Consider the following 24601-nt stretch of genomic DNA (forward strand, 5'->3'; position numbering starts at 1 on the left):
ACTATAAAGTACTTTCCATTGAAAAAAAACGCGCGGTAGAGCATCGGAAGTCTTGAATAGAATCGGCCAGAAAATACTCGACACGTCAATAAAAATCGAATAAAATTTTCTGTCGAATTCACTACGTTTTTCTATGAAATTTTTTCGTGAGTGATTTTTCCATAAAAGTTATTCTACTGAGATATTGTCTATAGAAATTCCTCGATCAATTTTCCAAGTTTTTTCGCTTGATTTTTTTACTTGAAAGAACTAGAAAAATAGAGTGGGAAAATGTTGGAAAATTTATGCCGAGGAATTCCGCTAGAAAATGTCTCAGTAGAAAAAGTTGTATAGAAAGACGAGATTCTGCTGATTTTTTCTATAAAATACTTTTCGAAATACTTTTTATTGGAAATTTTCTATAAAAAATAGAGTTTTCCATCGAATTCGCTAGACTGTTCTATGAAAATTTTTCGTGCGTGAAGTAAAAAAATTTGAAATAAAAGGATTATTCTACTCGCGATGATCACGCGTCGATCATTGGCACAGCATCCTCGGCGTTGTGATTGAGGAGAATGTACGACTCCTTGACCACCATTACACGATTCTGCCCGTTAACAATGAATGTGGAGCCTCGTCTTATGGTTCTCTTTCCAAGTTCAATTGCTTCGTGTGCCGGCATAACATTGGTGTATGTTTTAACAAGTACCGTTGTTATGACAACGATACCGACTAGAATGAGGCCGTACGTTATGCAAGGCACAGCAGCATCGGCGAATGTCGTCGAGAGGTACACCCATCGTCTTATCGAGGGGGTCAATTCGTCTATGCCCTCCTCAAGCCACATTATTGGGAATACTATATCGGGGAAGTTGGCAACCGCCTTGATGGCCGGCTGGTTCTCCACCTTGAGGTTCAGTTGGACACGCACTTTGCCTTCTACGGGTACCCCAAGTTTCTGGAGAAACAATTCAATAAATTAAAAAATTATATTTATGAGAAAAAAATTGAAAGAATCATTCCAGAAAGAATTCTACTAGCTTTTAATTGGAATTCTAATCGTGATCACCATTTACTTGCATTATCTTTTATTTCTTTATATTTTTGTTGGAGGAAATAAAAATAATATTTATCGAACCGAATCCAATTTCTACTGTAAATGTATCTGTTTTCCACGATTTTCATAAAAAATTACACAATTTTGTGATTCGAGTTAACTTGTACAAATTATTTACAATACAATTCATTTTGTCACGAGTTTTTCCGGTAATGAGAATAAGAAAACAAATTAACACTCACACTAGGACTACACTATTATAAAATAACTTTTGAAATTTCAAGGGAAAAAGATTGAAATTTTTAACAACGACAAAATTACATGAAATTACAGTTAATTTCTTGAATATTCAAGTAATTCTCGATTTTCAGATCCACACGGCACCGAAAAACCCTGGAAATGTTGAAAATTCAGGCAATAACTTCTCTGAATTTTTAATCCATTGAAAATTGAATTATATGTGATGTTCAATTTTCCCGATGAGTTTGAAAATTCAAGATTTCATTGAAAAATCAATGATCGTTTGCCATGAAAACCCAATTTTCTTGAATTTTCAAGATGAATGTGAAATTTAGTGAACGTTTTCACTTGAAATTGAATTCAACCTCACAACATTGAAAATTCAGCTAACATCCCGACTGAAATTTCAAGAAATGTCAAACAGTGTAGAATTTTTCTAAAAGATTTCTCTCCGCGTAAAACATTACTAACCGGTTGAATTTTAAAATAAGTTTCATGCAGCTCCGGCACCGGTTTCAGTCCCTCCACAGCATCCAACAATTGAGGATCTGCTTTGTAGAAATGTGGAAATGACAAATACACAGGTGCGCCTGAAAAATTACAATTTTTCCAGTCAACCGGATTCTCAATGAATGCTGATTAGTCGACATGAGAAGAGTAAATACGAGTCATTCATAAACATACTGTATTGGCATGGGCTTATGTCCTGCAGGCCCTTTGGCGGGCAGCTCTTGGGATCGTCAGGACAGAAACACTCGTTGTCTGGTGTTTTAGCACTTGGCGGGTCGAATACGTCGTCAGTGGGTGTGTAGAGATCAGCGCTTATGCCGGCCTTTTCCACTGGCCCTCTGTACTGCATCGGTAGGACGCGACAGAGGTCTTTATCGTAGACGTGAACTATGTCCTCTCCGGTGCTGTCTCGAGGGGGGAAGAAGGAGCCTAAGCAAACGTAATGACAAAAACCGAATTGAGAATGAGGCGAACCGAGCAATTTTCACATGATTTAATCAATTATTCACCTTCTGACGCACTGATTGAATTGCACGGTTCGTCAGACCAAAACGGAAGTCGATCGAGCCCATTCAAACGATTTATCAAGCCAAACTCCTTCATATCTGTGTGTCCAGTGAAAATTGTTGATACTTCATTGAGAGTACCATTTCTCTGTGTATCAGAAATAATAAAAATATGAACTTCACTGTAATCAATCTGTTTTTTCCATCTGTTAACATAATTAGGCTTTTTTTTCATGTAATTGAGCATTTACATTTTTTTTTGACGGAGAAGAATGTTGAAATGTGGAAGTAACAGAATTATTATAACATTTAATATTACGTTTTTTTATCCTAAGAAATCAAAGGGTTCTGACTACTTTATAAAAATCTTATTTGAACAACTGTAGAAGAATAAATTCTCTTGAAACATCAACACGTATTTACTTTTTCCTATTAAATTTTCATCAATTTGAAAAACGCTTGGCAGAATTGCATAATTCTCAATAGAAATCAACGAAAAAAATTGAATTACTGCTAGAACTCTAATAAATTTTCGATATTATTCTGTTCTGATTGGACCACGGGACGTCGAATTCCGCAATTCTATTGTTCGGAAGGGTGATGGGGGAAATAATCAATATAATTCAAAATAAATAAACATAAACGGGCATTTTATCATCAGTTAGGCAAAAAAAATGACTTAAACCAGTGCATTTCGATCCGATCTACTAATTATTTATTCAACGTTCACCTGAACGCAAGAAATACACTGTAAATTCGCTTTAATCTTTTTGTCTGCCTCAATACGCGCTCGAAACTCACCCCAAGTAGAAGACCCATCTGACTCATCGGCCGCCGCGCCTTCGGGAAGAACCTGTGCGCCAGAGTGACTAAAGGGTCATCATAACCGAAGACCAACTCTTGCGCTGTCACCGGAACAAAAGGCTTTTGATTCATCCCACTTATGAACATCGATAAACCCATATTTATGACAGAATGCAAACTTCTGCTCTGCGTTGTCAATGTCTGTGGAAACGAGGTCATAATGAATAATTCGTGACATAATGAAATTCCGTAATAAAAGTCAAGAGAAAAAATATTGATTTTCAGGGACATGCAGCTGATTTTGAAGAACTTCACTAATTTTCCGGCTCATCTTTAATTAGAATGACAGCAAAGCGGTAAAACGGTTGAGGTCGATTTAGATTATTGCTTTTCAATGAATATCTCGGAATCTAATGGAGCTAGCAGAATTTTTGTAATAACATTTTTTGTAGCCCTTAATTGGCTCTCCAAAAAAGTTTATTACAAAAATTTCACTATCTCCCTTAGATTCGGAGATATTCCTCGGAAACTCAGTTGAGAGTCGACTTGAACCGTTTTACCGCTGCGCAAATGGATTCCCACCCATAATTAGTGATGGATTTCTGAAAATCATGTCCCGACAAATCAAAATTCTTTTTCCCCTGTGGTGCATTGCAAGCTCACCAAAAGCGGTATGTTTGGCACTAAAACCCGTAGATCCCCATCTTTAGACAGTTCCGGGACGAAATTTAATATTTTTTTATGCTGATAAGAGACCGTTCCATTGTTGTGGAAAACGATGTTCACCTTCTCCATGTCCTCCCTACAATTAAACAGAGAACATGAATTGAATTACATATTATTATATTTTCGCAACTGGCGAAACTCTTTTCATATCGATAATTGTGAAAACGACAGCGTTTTAACGACTCGATGAAAAGCATTTTCGATGGACAATCAATGTCACAATAGGAATAATTCATACGCAACGACGAATCGCGTTCTCCATTCATCAATATCTCACAATTCATAGTATTGACGAAACTTCACGGTACCGCTGATGAAAATAAGGAGGAAGTATTTTGCCGTGATTACCTTGAACTTTACCAGGGCATTAAATTATCGCGTGTAATGTCTTATTCAATGAACTTAATGATAATCTAACAATCTTGTTAGTGCTATAATCAAAAACTTATTTAGTGTGTCTCGGCGCAAGAAGTCATTACAAAGTTAAGTGAATGTTATAATGCCAGTGAAGATTGCGATCGAGAAAGTGGAGTTCTTGATAAATCCTCGGGGTAGGCTACTAGTTTTCAGTCTAATCTTTCCACTTTAGTTGAGCAGAAAATTGAACTGAGGGCACTGCTAGAATTAAATCACTGCTCTTGAAATTTCAATAAAAAAATTGAAAATTGTCAACAGTTATTTTTGCTTTCATGTCCATATGAAGAAGAATTTTTTTTCGACTCCGAGTGGAAGCTTTATAATCGTTTAAATTACAGTTTTCGATTTTCTGGGTTATATTAACCCGTTATGCTCCAAGCTTTTCATTTAATTTATGCAAGAATTTTCACAAGAAGGCTAAGACAATTGATTAATGGAGAAATGTAATTCAATTTAACAAAATAATATGAAGTGCACTAAATGTGAATGGGATACACTATTGTCCTTAAATCTTTATTTATTTACACGTAATTGTCGCTCAAATAAAAGAAAATTCAGCGGTGTGAAGGCGCCGTCAAAACAGTTTTCGAAAGAAAGTCTTTTGGATATTAATTTATGGTGTCGTTAGGGTATTTAATTCACCACTAGACGCCCATGCGACTGTCAGCGGACAGGTACTTCACGACCTTGAGGAAGGTCAGCTTTCTCGGCTACCGATGCATTCACCGAGCATAACGGATTTGTCAAGTAATTGTTTGTTGAGTCGAAAATGATGCCGGAGAGTAGTTGGAAATTATTGTTACGAGGATAGTTCCATTAGCAATGTTAAATCATCGTTTTACGAGTTTTCCCCTCTATTTATTTGCTGCCCGGTAATTATGTGGTGTAGCTCCAGCAATAAAATCAGTTTTCAAAGGATATGAATTCCGAACGGGATTTAAAGATGTCCAAGTGGGAATTGAACTCGCATATCTATATCAATTGTTAAGATTAAACAAAATAATTAAAATTTGGCGGAAATTTCCAAAACATTCCTTGGAAATTTTTAAAACATTTTTTTACCGAAATTTCAAGGAATTTCGTTATTGAAAATTCAAAATTTCATGGAAAAATCAGTGTAAATTTCAGTTCAATTATTCCAAGACAATTAATTAATTGAATGCTGAATATTCATCTTTTTTTTAAATTCAAGTAAAAAATTCATAATTCACTTCAATTTTCAATGAAATCTAAAATTTCAAATTTTTTCCTCCTAAATCGAATTCAACGTCACTCGTCAGAAATTTAATAATCCACTGTCCATGAACTATCAATTCACCATCATTCATAACGCTGGCTTGTTAGAAATGATTGTGACGAGGATAATTTCCTGAGCGATATTGAATAATCGTTTCTACATGTAATCTTTTCTCTCGTCGTCACCCATCAGTAAGTCATTTATTCCATTCGTCTGCTGTCATCAGTCCAAGAGAAGTTCCAAGGTAATGCTGTAATATCCTTAAAAAGTCCGTGAGGGTCGTCGAACGTGTGATTTTTGAATAGCAACCGAAATATTCATTCGTCAAGGACGCGTCACAGGTTGTCAACGAGCCTGCAGAAGGTCAGGATACTTCACTCTCGGTTTCAAGGATGGCATCTTCCCGGAATTGATATTTCGAGGGTCAAAAGCTGCCCAAAATAGACACGAAGAACTGCAAAATTCTTCGATGACGATACAGGAAGAAATATTTCATCATTTTTTGCTTCGAAAAAAAAAACTATTCATCTGGACCGCCGGCAAAAACTTGTCTGATGAGGCACAAATGCCGAAAAGGATCCTTGGAAAATCCCAGAATGTGCACATGTGGCAGTTGAGTCAGCCAACGAAATGCAAAAATCCCCCGCCGAAATCTGGATTCTCACGATCGCTCAATAAAAAAATTCTCCGTCATATTTTTACTACGACGAGCCTGCATCCTTCGCGCACCTCTCGCTCAATAAATTCTCACGTCTTTGCGAAGGTGAATCTTACACTGCCCAACCAATTTTCAACTCCCAAAGTCAGCGCATTTTTCCTCGTATCATGCAAGACAATATCCACATTGCGATATTTAACCTTTCATTATTGAAATAATGAAATGTGGAGGACATTTAATATTTAAATGAGACTGAAAAAAATCGTGAGAAGCCAGGAGGACATAATATTGAACAGGTGGCCTTCGCAATGAGGTAATATCCAGTTTTTTGCGGAATTTGTAAAGACCATTCGGGTCAGTAAAATTTGAACGACAAAGACGTTTCAAATACTCTTCAGCGATTCGATTGTAGCATGAATTTTGTTTATTTAAAAACTAATGGAATATTAATGTTGATATGCATCAAATTTATTTGAATAATTATATTAATCAACTAAATCTATATAATTATTTTTGATATATTTTAATAATTAAAAATTGAAATGAATGGCAACAGATAACTTTGCAATTATTTATCATAAATTATAACAAAATAGTGTCTAAAAGTGCAGTTTTTCGTGGAGTTTTTAATTGAAAAATAAGAAAAACCAGAACTTGTTATTTTCAATTTGAAGAAATGATGAAAAGTCGAAAAATTGGAGCCAATTGACCATAAAATGTGGGCGTTAACTCATGATTTTTCAATTATTAATCAAAATAATAAAATAAATGTCTAACATTTTCAAACCCTCACTTCTAAATGACCATCGCCTTCCAATAGCCCATAAATAATCCTATCAAACAAAATAAATACCTCGCAGAATGTTCCCAAAATGATTGGGAAATCCGCCATACAGACGCCCATAAAACCCCAGCGAATACATTTATAGCCCTCCAACAAATGATCCTTGAGTGCAAGCAGCTGTGATACGCCGTATTGAATCATAGACCGTTATTACGTATAACCGATGTAATACAACCTCCACCTAAAGATGTAAGAGTTCTCGTAATACCTGAACATTTATATGTATACTCAGCCTGGAAACGTGAATTCAATACTCCGCTGGTTCATAGTATACAACTGTTGCCACGTGCACTTCCGTAGAAAGCGAATTATAAGCATTGCCGATTGAATGAAAGACATACGCCACTATTGTGTGTCACAATGCGTTCATTTTAAGTGGAAAATTCACGACTGTTCAGACAGTTAAGAATGATGACCTTTGGTCGAACCTCCTCCAACCGAAATGGAATGAAAAATACATTAATGCGGTTGTCAGCAATTAATTAATTGAGTAAATATAATTATAAAGTTATGTTGAGTAATGTATCCTCTAGAGAAATAATTCCTCAAACTCTAAAAACTTCATATCAGAAGAATTTACGATCTCTGATTGTACGAGTGATAAATAAAAATAAAATTTTGTTGCCGAAAAATTCTTTGTCACTCACCCGTGACTTTCCCTCGTTTTATTCAATGAATGAAAGACACATGCCACTGTTGTAAATGTTACAATGCGTTCAGTCCAAGTGGAATATTCAAGACTGTTCAGACAGTTAGGAATGATGACGTTTGCTTGAATCTTCTTCGGTCGAAATGGAATAAAAAATCCATTAATGCTGTTATCAGCAATTAATTAATTGAGTAAATATAATTATACTGTCGTGTTGAGTAATGTGTTCTCTAGAGAGATCATTTCTCCAACTCCAAAAACTTCATCTCTGAAGAATTCACGACCTCTGATTGCACGCGTGATACATATCCCGGTGGTAAAAATAAAAAGTTGTCGCCAAAAATTTCTTTGTCACTCGTCCGTGACTTTCCCCACACTGACCCTCACGTCCTCCCCCCCTCAATTAACTGAATAACTGGAAAAACATTCACTCCTACCGTATGTCACAATGCATTAATTCCAAGTGAAATACCCCCGACTATTCAGACGTCAAATAAATCCCCTAAAAATTTCATTCACGCGCTTATCCGTAATTGATCGTTGAAGCGAAGTTATTATACAGTTCCGTTAGGCAACGTGTCCTCCAGAGTAATAACTCAACCTCAAACCCCATCGCCCCAAAATTTATCATCTCCGATCGCTCGAGAGACACCCACACCGGAAAAAATAAAAAGGGTCTTTTCAACTAGGCGACATTTCAACTCAAATTTTCAACTGCAACATATCAACTAGTTTTTGTGAAATTACTATATTCTTCAGAATCAGTCGAAATTTTTTTAATTTTCATTTTTTTTATTCTCTGCTGTTCAACAGACAACGTAATGCAACTCAATTCACCCACTGAACTAATACATTAATGATTAATATCATACAAAGATTCAATTTGTATTTCTATCAACAATTGTAAGAGATCCATAATTTAGTATTAATAGTTGATTCGATAATATTTTTTCTATTCTTTGCTTTTTAACAGACAATGTAGCCCAACTGAATTTAATCTCTGAACTAAAACATTTATGATTGAAATCATACAAAGATTTAATTTGTTTTTATATTAACAATTACAAGAGATAAATAATTTAGTATTAATAGTTGTTTTCTTTTTTACCGATTTTCCATGCATTTTTTCAAAGGCTGTTTTCCATTTTATATCAAGATGCATTGAGCGATTCCGCGCAGATTCTGAGCAGTTGAAATGTCGTAGTTGAACTGTCGCCTAATTGAAAAGACCTGGATTCACAAAAAGTCCTCAAAAAGATTGGTTCCCACGTATACAAATTCCCTTACCAACTGATCAACTAAAAAACTTTCCCATTCTCCACGCAATCACCTAAAAAACCGCACAATTAAATCCCTACCCCTAATCTCTGAATCTCACTCACGAAATGAAATTAATTCTCTTTCCCTCATATTCGTCAACAACGAAAAATTCGCATTTCTTGTTTCCGCGTCTGACGACACTCTCCTGGACCCACTTTCTTATACCTTGGTATAGTAATGGACATTACATCACATAACCAGCATACTCCACCATCAGGTTTATACGCCTGCACACAGCCGATGTATTTTGAACCTAAAAGTCGCTGAAATTAATCGAAAACAATTTTTAGCTTGGCGATGAGAAAAAAACAAAATCCAGTTATTGCAGTGGCCCATCACTGTCTCCCTATTGTTACCAACAATAGTCCGAAGAACCTCCGGATCAGATCCAACAATAGATGTTTACGTCTGTCAGATGTGGTTGATTGTAATTCAGTGACACAAATTTAAACGTCGAGATGGAAAGTGATTGAAAGGGAGATTGTAGATGCATGTGCACTTAACCCTGCGTAACCCAGTGTTATTGCACAACACTTGTATCAGCAGGTCACGGTGTCAGTGCTGTTTGTATACTTAACTTCCCATAAATCGATCAATGTTGGAATTAATACCGCGAAAATTGCGACAATGTAATCACTTATTTTTCACTTTTTATTTACAATAATATTCGCCGTTATTTCACACATTCTGACTCAACTCCAGCGATATGAATACGCTGGTATCGAAGTTGGCACAATACGGAAGAGAAATGCACATGCACGCGATCATCATTGGCATATGAGATAGTCCCTCGGTTATTCAAGAAATTATTCTCCTCTGTGTTTTTCTTATTTTCTTGCTTTACTCACCGGAAAAGACGGAATTACATGTAACCGAGTTTGATTGTTTTATTCTTAGTATTTTCAGTCAGTGTTACGTGTCTGGAGAACTGGGGGTTACAAACTATTCATTTTCAAGATTCTTCGATGGATTTTGATTTATCGGAGAGGAAAGTGCAGGGATTATTGCAGGGCGTTGCATGCGGAACACGTACGGTGTTTATGATAGAACTCTCACTGACGAGTTTATTTACACGAGGGTTATTAGTCGCTTCCTATTTATATTGTTGAATCTGTCTTGTTTAGAGGGGGAGGGTCGAGGGTTATTCATTCGAACGGAAAATCAATGGATTATTTAATTTTTCAATGACGAGATTTCCTGAACTTTTAGTGGAAATTAAAGACGATAAAAATTTCCGGGATTTGGCACGAAAAATCGCGACGGGAACTTGAAAATTCGAAAATTTGACTCGAAAATTTGAACATTTTATGGAAAAATCAATGCAAACTGCAAATCTCTATTTAATCATTGCATGAAAATTTATAGAAATCATGCAAATTCAGTTAAATATATTCTTGAATTTTCAATTAATTGTTGCTTGGGAAATTCTCGTCTTTCTGTTGCTCGAAATTTTGGAATCCCATAGAATTTGAAGTGAAATATGTAATTTCACGATGAAATTCCTCGCTAAATCGAATTTAATTCCGCCCTCCTGACAATTACAAGTCATCTCTTTGCGAAATTAAAAATTAAAAATATTACGTACATTTCATTCGAGACTGAATAAAAATCATTCCACCTGTAGTTGAATAAATACGAATGCAGTTGCACCTGAGATTTCAATTTCAAGAATTCAGTACATCATGGGAGGATCACCTTGGCCAATATCAACGTGAGATTCTTATCATTATGTATGAGCACGGGATATCATAAATATTGGATATACGACACCGAGCTACACGCAAGGTCAATTTGACCTGATATTCCCAAGATCTCCGTAAACCTCAGAATAAACCTCAGTTCAGACAGACCCGATTGCTCTGGATCCAATCGAATGCACCCACTCATCCGTGAAAAACCAAACGACCAAAAATCCCCCTGACACTACACAGACTTCGAACGAGGAAAAGAGGCCCCCAAATATGCTATTCGTCATCGCGTTTTTTCCCTGCGCACAAGGATAAAGTGCAGAACTTAATCAACAAAGGTGATCGTCCTGAGTGGGCATAAAAAACTCGTTCGTCCCATTAAACTGCATCAGACAGCGGCTGAATTTTTATCCAGCGGTTGACACTGGGCACTTTTTTTTCAAGAGAGTTAAACCGCTCGCGCCTTTTTGCATTCCACTGGTTACAATCGATTCGACAAATTTCATGATATTATTTCTTGCTCAAGTGCACTTTTACTTCTACGCAATGAGTCAATTTTTTTATCGTGGAATATTTATGAAGTATTCGTATCCAGTTTCACTAAGGTGCACATAAATGTCAGTTATTACTGCTGATAGAGCTTTATAAACTTGTTATCTGAGATGACATTGGGAATTTACAATGGGTGAATTAATTTTTTTGTTATATTTTAGTTTTAATTAAATTTTTTTTCATTAAATTATCCGTTCGTATTGAAAATTCAATCATATTCAGCTCTTCATGCTGAACGATTATTGATGTTTCACTGAAAGCTTGAATTTTAAAACTATTATAGTAGTCATATTGAAAATAGTATAGTAACAGTTAAGGATTATTAATTTAATTCGTTGAATGACCTAGATAACGATTGCATTGAGAATTCCCAATGGAAAGAAAGATTAGTCATTTTCATCAATTATGAAGAAATATCCGTCGTAAAACATTAGATAAATTCATTATGAGTTTTCTAATGAATGCTGACTAAGAGACACATTTTCATCTCTAATTGTCGTGTCATATTTCATCTTCACTGCAATGTTGACATGCAGAATAACCCTGGGAATTCTTCACGGCACTATCCAAGTCACGATAATGAATGTAATGGGTTTAAATCATGGAAACAGTAAATTTGACGTTAAATTTTTGAAAATTCAACCTTTTATTCAATTGAAGTTTTAATAGGCTGAAAATTCAGAATAATAGTTTCCCAAATTTTTCCAATTTTCTGTTCCATTGAATATTTCAAAAATGAACTGATTTGTCGATAACAATATATATGAAAATTTCATAACAATAAGTTGTTGAAAATTTCAAGATTCTTTAGATAATAATTGCATTGAAAATGCCCAATGGAAAGAAAGATTTTAAATTAGTCATAGTCGAATTGCTCATGTATATTTCGATCAATTAGGAAGCAACATCCGTCATAAAACATTAGAGAAATTTATAATGAGTTTTCTAATGAATGGAAATGCTGACTAAGACCGTAATGAATGTAATACGATTGAATGACGAAAAGTGTAATTTGCCATTAAATTTTCGAAAATTCAGAGTAATAGTTACCCAAATTTTCCCAATTTTCTACTCCATTAAATATTTCAGAACTTAGCTGATTTGGCAATAATAACACAAATGAATGTTGAATTGCCAATGCACATGTTCATCAATTATGACGAAATATCCATCGTAAAACATTAGATAAATTCATAATGAGTTTTCTAATGAATAGAACTGCTGACTAAGAGACAGATTTTCATCTCTAATTGTCGTGTCATATTTCATCTTCACTGCAATGTTGACATGCAGAATAACCCTGGGAATTCTTCACAGTACAATCCAAGTCACCGTAATGAATATAATCCGTTTGAATCGTGGAAAGAGTAATTTTGATGTTTGCCTCGACAACAGACACGTACGGTCTTTTCAATCCAGCCATTTTTCAGCATAATGCGATCCTTGATAGAATGGCCTCGGTCGAACGTGAGGAAGCGGCACTCACTTGCACGGAGAGAAATTTTTGATAAAAATTACCCTACCGTTCTATAGAAGTGTATCATGAGTCATCGTTTCCTCATTTCTATCCCGGAATTTAGTAAAAATTAATATATGATGATCAAATTTTATTCTACGTTAGAGAAATTTTATCCTGACGCATAATAAATTTTACCCTTCCAGTCCAGTAATTTTTATGTAGATAACAACGAAAATTCTAGAACGGTTGGCACGGTAATTTTTATTTTTATCCGGATAAAATTTCTCTAACGCAGAATAAAATTTCATCATCACATATTAATTTTTACTAAATTTCGGGATAGAAATAAGGAAACGATGACTCATGATACACTTTTATAGAACGGTAGGATAATTTTTATCAAAAATTTCTCTCCGTGTGTATTTCATTCGCAAAATCTCTATGATATTTTCAACATTAGATATGTACCCACGGCAAATGGCTGTATCGACTATAAATTCAACTTGCTGAGAAAATAAATCGCCATTATACGTGTTCACTGTGTGCTGCGTCATTTGCAATAGTTAGGGGAGATTTATAATCTGCATGCAAGTGAGGGCATTACACGCGATATATTAATTCATTTTGTTTGTACTCCTGACGCCTGTATCGTGGCAATTGTACTGTAGAAATCGACCTTAATTGACGGAGTATTTCCGCGTTGGGAAATTACATGATAATACACCGGATCTAACTACTTCAGAAGAGATTCTGCTGGTGCTTCGTGCTAATAGGAAATTTCTTATTTGAAATGGATAATAACTGCAATTGTCGGTGGGAGCTGTTATCATATTGGATCTCACTTTTTGCGGAGAGGGAAAAAATATCTCTACATTTGAAAATTTCGACTCAAATTTCCGGGGCACTCGGAAATTTTTATCGTATTAAAGTTCCACTGAAATTGGAAATTGTAGTTCAATTCTTCTGTAAAAATTGATGGAAATCGGGGAAATTCACATAAATATAGTTTAATTAATCGAAAAATCAAGAAAGTCGAGAAATTTTTGTTTTGCTTCGGTTCAAAAATTTTGAATTTCATTTTATTTCCAGTAGAATTGTTTGTTCTTTCCCCCTAAATCGAAAATAATGATGGAAAATGTTAAAAAATTTGACTGAAATTTTCGGTAATTTTTAATTATTAATTTTTAATTGTTAGCGAAAAATCAATGACATTATTGACTTTCACAGATCATGTACTTTAAACTAATGAGTTAAAAGAAAATAAACTCACTTGTAAACAAAAGGTCCGACTTCTTGCAGTTTAGGTTTCTCTTGGAAGTTCAAAAAATTATCAACATTCGTCACATTGAATATGTAAACTTTGGTGAGTCTGACTACTCCCGGCTTTTGCCAATACTGGAACGACAGTGATCCATTCCATAACCTTAATTGCTGCAAACAAATAAATAAAAATACAATTGTCAAAAGATCTCGTGACTAATTAATTACTTGAAAAATTATTTCTCGGAAATGGCTGTAAAAAATGGGGTAAACTTTTCAGATGTTTGTAATGCAGTCGCCAGCGTTGAAGGATTGAATTATGATGACCATAATGAAGCACTAAAATGCAGCGTGAAAGCTATTCCTCTCGCGATGTAGAAACAGCAAAAGTCTTAACTCCTTTCACCATTATTTGTGCATAAAAGTCTCTAATGAATGATTGCGGTCATGCTTTAAAAAAAGGACTACTTACTCTTAAAATAACGTAGTCGACCCAGGGAATACTACTGAGGATAATACCAATGGCGAGTGCCAGTATGCCGAACAAAATAGCCGCTATTCTGCCTGAAAGGAGACATCATGAATTATTAATAGAATCGTAAATCGGTAATTAGGGCAATTAATGAGTATCGCCAGGTCAGTGATGATTCCTTGAGCTGAGGGGAGCGTGTTAACATGGATCGACAGCCTTGGCTTTTAGCGTGGTGTAAGGTCAATGGCCATAAAATACTGTGGCAAGGAATGGAATTGATGTCATCCGTTGTTGCAAGGGGCAATCGACATCTCGGGACGCAAAGGCGTCTCGGAGGTGCAAAAAGTCCTTGTTTTTGTTGCAATTATTCATTTTTTGAGGCGCAATAAATCATGGGGAGGATAATTACTCAATGAACGATGAGAAGTTGATGGTACACGGAGAGGAGAAGCGAAATATGTTGTCTGGGGTTTTTCATCTGGGACGAGGGAAAAATCTGGGATAAACATCGATTTTCCCTTTTTTTCTAACAAATATTTTTTTTATTTTATTTTTTTCATTTTTTATTTTACATTGTTATCCCTGTTTGAACAATTTTCCTTATTCACTGTCAGAAAATTATTTTGAAATCTTGAATTACTTAAATTGTTAATTATTTAAAAGTTCTCCCTAATTTGGTATCGAATACTTGGAAAAAGCCTTCGAATTGAATCTCTCCAATTCATCACTCTTCGGAAAAAATTGAAATTAAAATTTTTTCAAAACAGTAACATGAAAAATTTAACTTTCTTAAGGTTCCGGTATGAACAATAAATTTCATGAACGACTTAATCTCGAATTGAATTCAAATTCACAATAATAAAAATGCGCATGCAATTGTCGCTTAAATTTATGAAAACAGTGAATTTTAGTCCAATTATTCCATGTATTCATCTGCGAGCAGATGTTTTCGTTTAAATTGCATTGTTTTTCACTCCTTGTTTTCGTTCATTCGCACACATAGGGTTTTTCAATGCAGGAAGAGCAGGAATCTCATGAGAGGATTCCCCGCAAAATTACCCTCAAACACACGATGAAGCCCAGTGATTTCCGCATAGACGTGTGGGTACAAAAACAGAAAAACCGAAGGAGCAAAATGATGATCTACCGCTATCCCACAGACCGACGCATATTTTCGTAATGGCAGGTTGGACATTTTCTCATCAAAACAGACATTGCGCGTCCCTTTGATTATCATCCATACCACTCATTGGATTCGCTGCCCGTTTTGTTTGCCTGTGCGCGAATCTATCGTCGGTATTTCTATTATGTTGAGATATGAGCTTGGGTTTTTTCCGGTGTGAGGAGGAGAATTCTATTTGGCATTTTGAATAACAAGTTGAGACCTTAGACCTGTCCAATCGAGAGGCAATGAACCTGAGAGGCATGAGTCAAGGTCCGAGTGATTCCCGGTATTTTCCACGGATATGTGTCAATGATTTTATCTGACGGAATAATCGATTTGATCGATGATAAAATCCTGAGATGATTTTACATTTAATAAATGATTTAATTCAAGTTGATTTTTTTATGCTAAATATTGAGAGGGATTTGTTAATATCAAAATGCCAGCAAGGGATTTCATTTGAAAAGTTAATCTGTTTTTACTCTGAATGTTGAACTATATTTGTTAATCGCGAAATGTTAAATAAGAATTTTTCGAAGTAAGTTTAACAATAATTCAATTGATCGATCGATTAGATTGATTCGTTCAGTGATTTTTTATCGACATTCGTCAGTAACAAAATGTTAAATGAGAATTCTTCGAAGTAATTTTACTTTAACTGTCGCTTCAGTTGCACAATTATTAATGAATTCATCAATAATTTAATTAATCGATTGATTTGATTCCTATGATCGATGATTTTTAATCGACATTCGTCAATAAAAAAATGTAAAATAAGATTCTTCGAAGTAATTTTACTGTAATTGTTCTCGACTTCCTCACCAACATCAACAAATCATTTAATTTGATCAATTAACCCGCCTTTTACAGAAAAATCAACAGTCTCGTCAACAGAAAAACGTCAAATGCGAGTTCTAGCAATCGATTTTGGTGTAATCTTCATTGAAGGAATGTTGGATTAGAAAACTCAAGAGTTACGAGAAAGTCAACCGTGTCCGAGTGTCGGTAGCATCCGCGGAAATTGATGCTTCTCAACAAGATTGAGTCCCTCGGTTTTTGCAATTGAGCCCCCAGGTGGATAACAGCTGGTGCGAGGATCAGTGGGTCATGTGAATATGTTTGTCATGTTTTTATGAATATTCTATCGTGACGAGAATAAATTAATCATCAAGGATTCTCACCGGGCATGGAAGTCGGTCAAAAGTTATAACTTTTCAGGGAGTAATATCCGCATCTCCTGCGCATGAACTCAATGAGTTTTGATAATTATGTCGAATTTTCTGAGGAGTTGATTGCACGGAGAAAAAAGCAATGAAGAATTATGGGAGAAATGAAGTCAAAATTACTGAAGGGTGTCAAGATTCACTGGAATTACTATAATTCTGTATTTTGTTTCTCAATTTTGTACAATATTTTTTGGTGATTTTTTTCTGCTTGTAAAATCCAATAGTTTCTAGTTGATTACCATTAGAATGTGAACGAAACTTCTGAAATTCGGGTGCACTAGATCATCATAAGAAAAAATAACTCACTTGACGGAAAATTAATGATAAATTACCTCGATAAAATTCCAAAAATGTACTGTTTCAAATTTCTAAATCCCTTGAAAAATGTATTCACTTTTTAAAATAAAAATTCCTGAAACACAATTTTGTAAAATGATTTTTCGGGTGATGCTTGTCTCCCCGTAAAGGTCGAGTAGTTTCAAATAATCATTAGAATTTAATGTGCAGCAGCTCCTCATCAGGAGAAAAAAGTCCATTTCCGAAGGAGATGACTCACTCGACGAAAAATTTGGGTATCAATTATGAGGTAATTCCCAGCATTGAAGAAATTTCGAGCTCTTGACCCAAATATCCCCACGTAACACTCCGCTCACACCCCTTGAGATCGAAAATTCAGGTCAATCATATAAATCGAGACCGGTATTGACAGTTGCGCAAGGAGTCACCAGTGTGTTGAATCGGTGCGTTATATACAGCTAAGACATGAAAAGGACGTTTGGATTCTGCGAGAAAGAGACTATCGGCGGTTACAGCAACTGTTATACGCATGGAGTCATTACACACGACAATAATTACGTAATATTGAGTCGTGATATCTCCTTTCGCGAGGAAAAAACACTTGTGGGTATTGCCATTGGCAAATCACCTCGCATTTGTCCATTTCTTAATCGTGCAAATGGGCAAAAAAGAAATTTAAAAAAAAAGCAAACAACGGAGGTTTAATTTCTTCGCAATGACAAAAACAATCGGCACAAAAAAGTGAAAGAAAAATGTGAGAGAGAGAGAGAGAGAGAGAGAGAGAGAGAGAGAGAGAGAGAGAGAGAGAGAAGTGTTTCACTTTTTTTAATGCTGAACTCTGAATGACTCGGCTGGAAGAGAATGGCGTGTTTACACATCCGTGAACGGAGTAGAGAGAGAGCCTAGTGGGTTTAGGTGGAGTGGAGAATGAATGGAGAGGCCCGGAGAGCGATAAGAAGCTGTGCAACGTGAGACAAGTCACTCGGGGACCAGGACAACGGCAATAATAGCCTCGTAAAAACTATCGCATTCTCTAGTGGAGTTCTTGTCTCGTGACATTGACCCTACGAGGCTTCACTCGGACTGATCAAAATGGACACGATGTTTTTTTAATGTTCATTTTTGATTAAATGAATTTTTTTTCCATGGAAATTACAATTGTTAGTTTTGGGATGGGCGCAATTGATAAATTTGTTTCCGAGTTATGAACATTGGAAAAATCATTTTTATTTTCACGTTCAAATTAACGTATGTTTTTATGACTGAACTCAAATATTTTTAAGTAGAAATAAGGCAGAAATTTTACAATTTATTATAAAATTCAATTGAATATTTAGTATCAAATGCCGCAATTTTCTCATTTTTTTTTAATTTTCACAAAATACCTGGACTAAAATTGACACTTTCTATTGATTTTTTTTCATGAAATTGTCATCCTCTAATACCGAGAATTCCTCAAATAAAAAAAATAGAATTACAAAAAAATTTTGAACACGAGTATCAACAAAAAAAAATCGCCTAATTGCGCTTCAAAATGACTATTTAGCCAACAGTCAAGAAATTGAGTTGATGCGTTTGCAATGCGGAAATGTTGAATCCTCATAATGCCGAATGCATGATGAAAAATGCCATCTCCCTGTGACGGTGAAAACGCCGCGTGTACCGCAAATAATAGGGGGAAAAGAGTACGATAGAGACACCGACGTATGGATAGACTTGGATATACACTCAGTAAATGATAATGAAGATGATTATCGGGTGGTAGGTTAATGGCATTTGTAAACCGTTATAACTGCCGCTCAGAAGATGCGTCACCGCAATTCAAATCCCCACCTATTCGGATTTTCCATTTTTAAAGTAGTATGAATAAACTGCAGTTGAGACGTTGAGTGTAACGAGGAGAGAGATGAATTTAAAATACCCTAAAAATAATTATTCATCATTAATAATTTTTTGTATGAATTCTAACTTGAATTGATGTTAAAAATTAATCCGTCAAATGCATTCGTCAATTATTTATTACACAGGTTTGACACAATAATTTTTATATTGGACCACAAAATTTTCATTTTTTATTTCTCATTTTTCGAGCTTTTTTCCCGATATTAATCTCCTCTCTCAGCTGGAATAGTTCATTTTCTCCAAAGACTGCGTCATGTTGGGGCTTCTAAATGAATTATTATCAATAATACTGGACGGCCGATTGAGCACAAAGTCAACCAAAATTTATCTATTTATGTTGAATTCCGTTTAGAATTCAGTAGCGAAGTGGTAAAACGGTATAAGTCAATTTTGACTATCGGCCAGTTTTCAATGAATATCTCGGAATCTAAGAGAGATAGAAAAATTTTTGTCATAACCTTTTTTGTAGAGCCGATTGAGAGCTACAACAAATGTAATAACGAAAATTTCGCGATTTCTCTTAGATTCGGAAATATTCTTCAAAAACTCAACTGGGAGATGAGTCGACTTGAAACGTTTTACCACTTCGATACTGAAATTATTTCAGATTTTAATCTTCAACATTTGAGTTATGTTCACAATCCTTTAAAATAGTGTGAATAAACTACAGTTGAATTGTTGAGTGTAACGAGGCAGAGTAAATTCAAAGATTTTGGCACTTATAAATTTATTGTTATCAATAATAATTCAAATTATCGTTTAGTCTACTATATTCGTATCACTGCAGCAGTGAATTAATTTGGGATCGGGAATAATTCGGAGTTCCTCTGAGTGCAATTGCGATGAAATTGTTCTTCGGGGGTAGGATAAACCGGTAACGCAGGACCTTCGAAGGTGAAAGACAACTTCCTGACTACCTTGGCAAAGGTACTTTATAAATACTCGACTTCATAAATCACTTGAGGGCGAGTATATCGGATCGCATTCGTGTGGTTTCATATCAAGGCAACGGAAAATTTTCGACGGCGAAAAGTTTCCAGTGAACTTGAAGCGACAAAGAATATTAAGGTGAGGCTGCCCCATCCGGAATAAAGAATTGGAGACTCCTTGGGGGAATTTATTGCACCGGGTTTCAGCGATTATCACAATGACATCAGCGGAAAATTCTTGATTATTGTCACTGTTATATAGCTCTGAAAATTGTAATTCCATTGAGAATAGCAAAAGTCAACTGATTTTTAAGCAAAAAAATGGAAATTTCAAGATTATTGACTTGAAATTTCAAAGGTAATTAAAATATTATCGTTCACTTATACATGAGTTTATGAATTTCTGTCTAAAATATTGTTGACACGATAAGAAAATTGTGAAATTGTTTTTTAAGCCGAATTTTTGAACCCATTGTGAAAATTAAAGATTATATTCAAATGAATTTTCAATGGATTAGAAATTTACAGAAAATAGTTTGCTAAACTTTACAATTTTCAATAACTTTCATGACTATATGACCATAAAAATCGCAATTCCATTGAATATTCAAGAAATCAACTAATGTTTCACTAAAAAAATTGAAATTTCTCCATTTTTACTTGAAATTTCACGGGTTATTTTGTAACCGAGCAATTCAACCATTTTCATTCACCAAAAAATAAATAAATTGTTTTATTTATTTTATCGTAATAAATAGAAAAATTCGAAATCATTCCAAACAAAATTGTTTTGTCCCACATTTTTCACTCGTCCCCGGATTCCAGATTTAAAAAAACCGGAAAACGAATTTCGCTAGTTTGCGATCCTCGTCAGGGCGATTTGTCCTACACTCTTCTCTCCGCGCATCCGTAAGTAGATCAGCGACTCGTGACTGACCCCGTTACACTGCTGGCCGTGACCGTGCCACCTTACCCCAATAAATTTCAGTCCCAGGCGATTACCAACCCTTGCCATAATCTCTTGTTCCCTTCCTCATGCATACCGCATTCACCATCGTCTCCCGACGGATTTTAACCAGATTCAATGCTTACAAATGAATTTGTTCCACAATTACCAAAACGTTATTCAATATCACCTGAATGAAGCGCAAGATTACGGTTAATGCGGTTAAATTTGTTCAAAAATTAATGAAATAATCGACATTGACTAATTTCATCGTTTAGAACCTGATCTCTGCCTCCTTACGTTTATCAGTGAACGCGGACAGATGATCGTATTTTCATCTCTCCGAATCGATAAGGGATCAAGTAGAATTTATTAACACGCAGAATAACATGCGCCGTGCACCTCAGCCATGCGTAAACACGTAGAAAGCCTTCCCTCTCATATTCTCCCAGACGCGTTTTAAACAATTTTTTAATTCGCAAGCTCGAAAGGAGATGAGGAGTGGGGCAGGAGAAATGATAGGTGGATCACAAACAACAACACGCGGAATGCGCCTGCACTCAGAGACACATCGGGAACCTTTTACCAACCGGTTCGCTATTGAGGCTGATGACCACGGCGAATTGATTCGAATGCTTTTACTGATCCTCCGCAGTGACACGTCCCAAATAACAGGCGCTATTTTATTCGCTCATCGTTTGGCTTACGCGTTGTTCAGCGCTGCGAAGGGGGACGGGGATTATTCAGACTGGACAGCGAGAATTGTGTTCACTTGATGAAGACAATTAATTACAGGTGGCATAATATGAATGGTGAAGCAATCGTTCGGTGGAAACGAAGTTGTTGGAAATTCGTGTAATTTTTTTCACGAGTGAAACAATTTGCTTGTGAATGCTTTTTACATTTTTTCATCTTGCTATTCTCTTCTTCTTCTTTTTCGTGTCATAGTGCGATCATAAATTAAAATGTCATCAAAATTTCTGCGCATCATTTCGCTTTTTTTAATTATACTATTGAGGTTTTTTAAGATGAAAAGATCGACGTTGTGACGTCAGGTGATGACCTGACGTCGAGAATAATTCCTGATTTTATGAAAAAGCTACTCGTGATTTTCTTCAGAACAATGACGCAAAAGTCTAATCAGTGAGCAATAATTTTTTTAGAAGGTTATTAGGTGATTATGCGTTATCGCACTGGCGAAATGATTGTGATGTCATGGTAATTGACGTCAAGAATAATTCTCGAATCTTCGTTATTCTCAAAAATCATAAAACACGGTTCAATATTTTTATTCCTAATTTCACATTTCTTGATTCTGCTTAACAAAACGTGACTTTACGATGCAGATTTTTTCGTGATTGCTGTGTCTTCATGATTTGTTTCTTCTTTATCATTATCTTCTCATGATTGATATCAGCGGGATCAAGGAATTTCGCACGAAACCCCAATCACTGAGTAATTAATTTTTCACCATTTATTTCTGTCGATGTTTCGCACGAATTTATTCACCGAACCTGTGGGCTGGAAGGTGACCCCAACGGTGATACGATCGTCGGGTATATTTTCCTACAGAGTATAAAGATGAATTGTCGTATCAAGGTCAACCTGTTTCACTCTTGCTAAACTTTCTACTCCCCCTCGGACGGCGAATTCTCTTCACTAATTTTACACCTGAATCACAAGTTACGGGAAAATTAGTGAATAAGGGATCGGCGCGCGTGCGAGAGAATTGTTATGCATTATTTACAGCCGACAGCCGATTTTTTTTTCATCCACGAAATGATGATCAGGCGCTAGATACACACTGCTAGAAAAAATAAAAAATCGCGGACAGTTGACTAGTGAATTTCCGGAGAGTAAAGTTTAATTCAATTTTATAATTTTACTGAAATTCCTCAAAGACATTTTTTTACAGAAATTTTAACAGTGCATTCCGATAACCTGCAACACACATTAATGTTTTTTCGTCGACTCGCATGTCAAAGAGATCAACAATCCCCCGTCCGTTGTGTAATACGACTCAGTTACCCACTGACTGATATTTCAGCTCTACACCGAGAGCTTCGGTATAAACGAAACAATTACACAGGTGTTGAATTCACCATCTATCCGATTATTACGGATATCTGCGGTACGCACCCGTCCCCGGATGGTATGTCGGCAGATCCAGGCCAATTTTACTCGACACAACAGTTATTCGCGAAACTGGTTTGATAAGCAATTTTCAACATTTAAAGTCGCTCTACTCTCACAATAAATTTAAAGATTATTCAAAACTGTAGAGAATTCGCAGAATACCCGATTAGATTCAGAATTGCAATTTGTTTATTCAATCGTTTTTATGGTGGAAAACTGATGGGTTATAAATTATTTATAAAACATGCTCGCAATTCTCAAAAATTGCAATTCTTTAATTATTTTATTAATCTTCCTCTCAACGCATTTTTTTTTTTTAGATTTTTAAACAATTCAGACCTGCACAGGTTAAATAATAAAATCATTGCAAAATGTTCGGAAACTCGGGGTCAAATTTACCTCAAATGAAAGCTCTGATATTAGACTGCAAAAGTAGAAAAGCATTTCACCGGAGAAAAAATAGCAAAACTACTTGGATATCCTTAATACTACGCGGAGAGAAATATTCAATAAAATTTACATATCTTTTCCGTAATTCCGGAGCGCAATTTTGCGGAACTGTCCCGGAATGTTTTCAGGGCGTTCCGTAATTTTTACCTGAATCTCCTGTGAGAAATTACGATGCCATCACTTAAATTTTCCGAGTGGATTCCGTAATCGGTGAGTGAACTGTGCGTTCCGTAGTTTTTACTGAACATTTCTCTCCGTGTATGAATTATTGAATTAAAGGCGGAAGTACACCTCTCACAATAATTCCTTTTCCAAAATATTTTTCTCTAAAAAATGTTTCCTCCAAAAAAAGCCCTCATTGCGCCTAAAAAAATACTCTTGATCTATTCTGCAAACTGTGACAAGGATTTCCCTCCGGAGAAATTGCCCGAACTACTTGTGTATCCTTAACAGTGAAATGAAAAATAGGTGAATGTTTTCTCCGCTGGTATAAATGGAACGACTGAAAACTCTAGTGGCAATAGTTGTAAATATATAATTAGAGGCGATCATGGAAGTATGTTGTTCATGGCCAAGAGTGGACTTGAGAAAGAATTTAGTCTGATGGGAGGAGAAGGGGGGAGGGGGCTACTCATTGCACGCATGTTAGACCGGGGTATTTCAAATTACTCCAAATGTTGCAAAATCTCGGTAATCAGTGCCGACCGTTTTTCCACTCTCGCACGTTTGCATCTGAGTGAATGTCAATAACTATATGTCTGTGGAAATGATTTTAACAACCTTTTAAGTTGTTGAACGCTTTTTATAATGGTTTCGCCACTCGGTGTGTGCTCCAGATAGCTGAAGAATTAGTTCGTGGAAAATGGTATTCTGATTGCTTTGTTGATGCCGCATGAAGAGAAAATTTTGGGAAAAATTATCTCATCATTAGGGATTTGTTCCTATGATTTATCCCGACTTCAGTGAGATCTGGATGTTGAGTAATAAAAGTTGACGCCTGAAAATTAAATTTCACTCTTCAAGTGGCGAATAATTTTATTATGTGACATCCGCATCGAAATTCCAGGGGATTTCGTCATCGGAGGATGAAATATTTAATTTTTACACAGTCAACACTTGGTTTTTTACCAATATCTGTCCTGAGACAGAATAACTGTCCTAAGACAGTAAAT

The 24601-nt window shown here is 35.7% G+C and overlaps 1 protein-coding gene across 2 annotated transcripts in view; it reads right to left on the minus strand.

The window, feature by feature from the left end:
- Positions 1–418: 418 nt before the first annotated feature.
- Positions 419–24601, minus strand: part of LOC107044724 (scavenger receptor class B member 1) — a 39605-nt gene continuing 15422 nt past the window's right edge. For both annotated transcript variants that reach the window (XM_015266730.1, XM_015266731.1), the window contains exons 3-10: positions 14379–14470; positions 13917–14077; positions 3760–3898; positions 3094–3297; positions 2296–2440; positions 1961–2215; positions 1748–1866; positions 419–937 (exon numbers count right to left, since the gene is read on the minus strand). In XM_015266730.1, the coding sequence (XP_015122216.1) occupies positions 506–937; positions 1748–1866; positions 1961–2215; positions 2296–2440; positions 3094–3297; positions 3760–3898; positions 13917–14077; positions 14379–14470 (1547 nt within the window). In that variant the 3' untranslated portion in view covers positions 419–505. The remainder of the gene's footprint in view (positions 938–1747; positions 1867–1960; positions 2216–2295; positions 2441–3093; positions 3298–3759; positions 3899–13916; positions 14078–14378; positions 14471–24601) is intronic.

This window comes from Diachasma alloeum, unplaced genomic scaffold (genome assembly GCF_001412515.2).
Source record: "Diachasma alloeum isolate Michigan unplaced genomic scaffold, Dall2.0 Dall_scaffold_00782, whole genome shotgun sequence".
NCBI lineage: Eukaryota > Metazoa > Arthropoda > Insecta > Hymenoptera > Braconidae > Diachasma > Diachasma alloeum.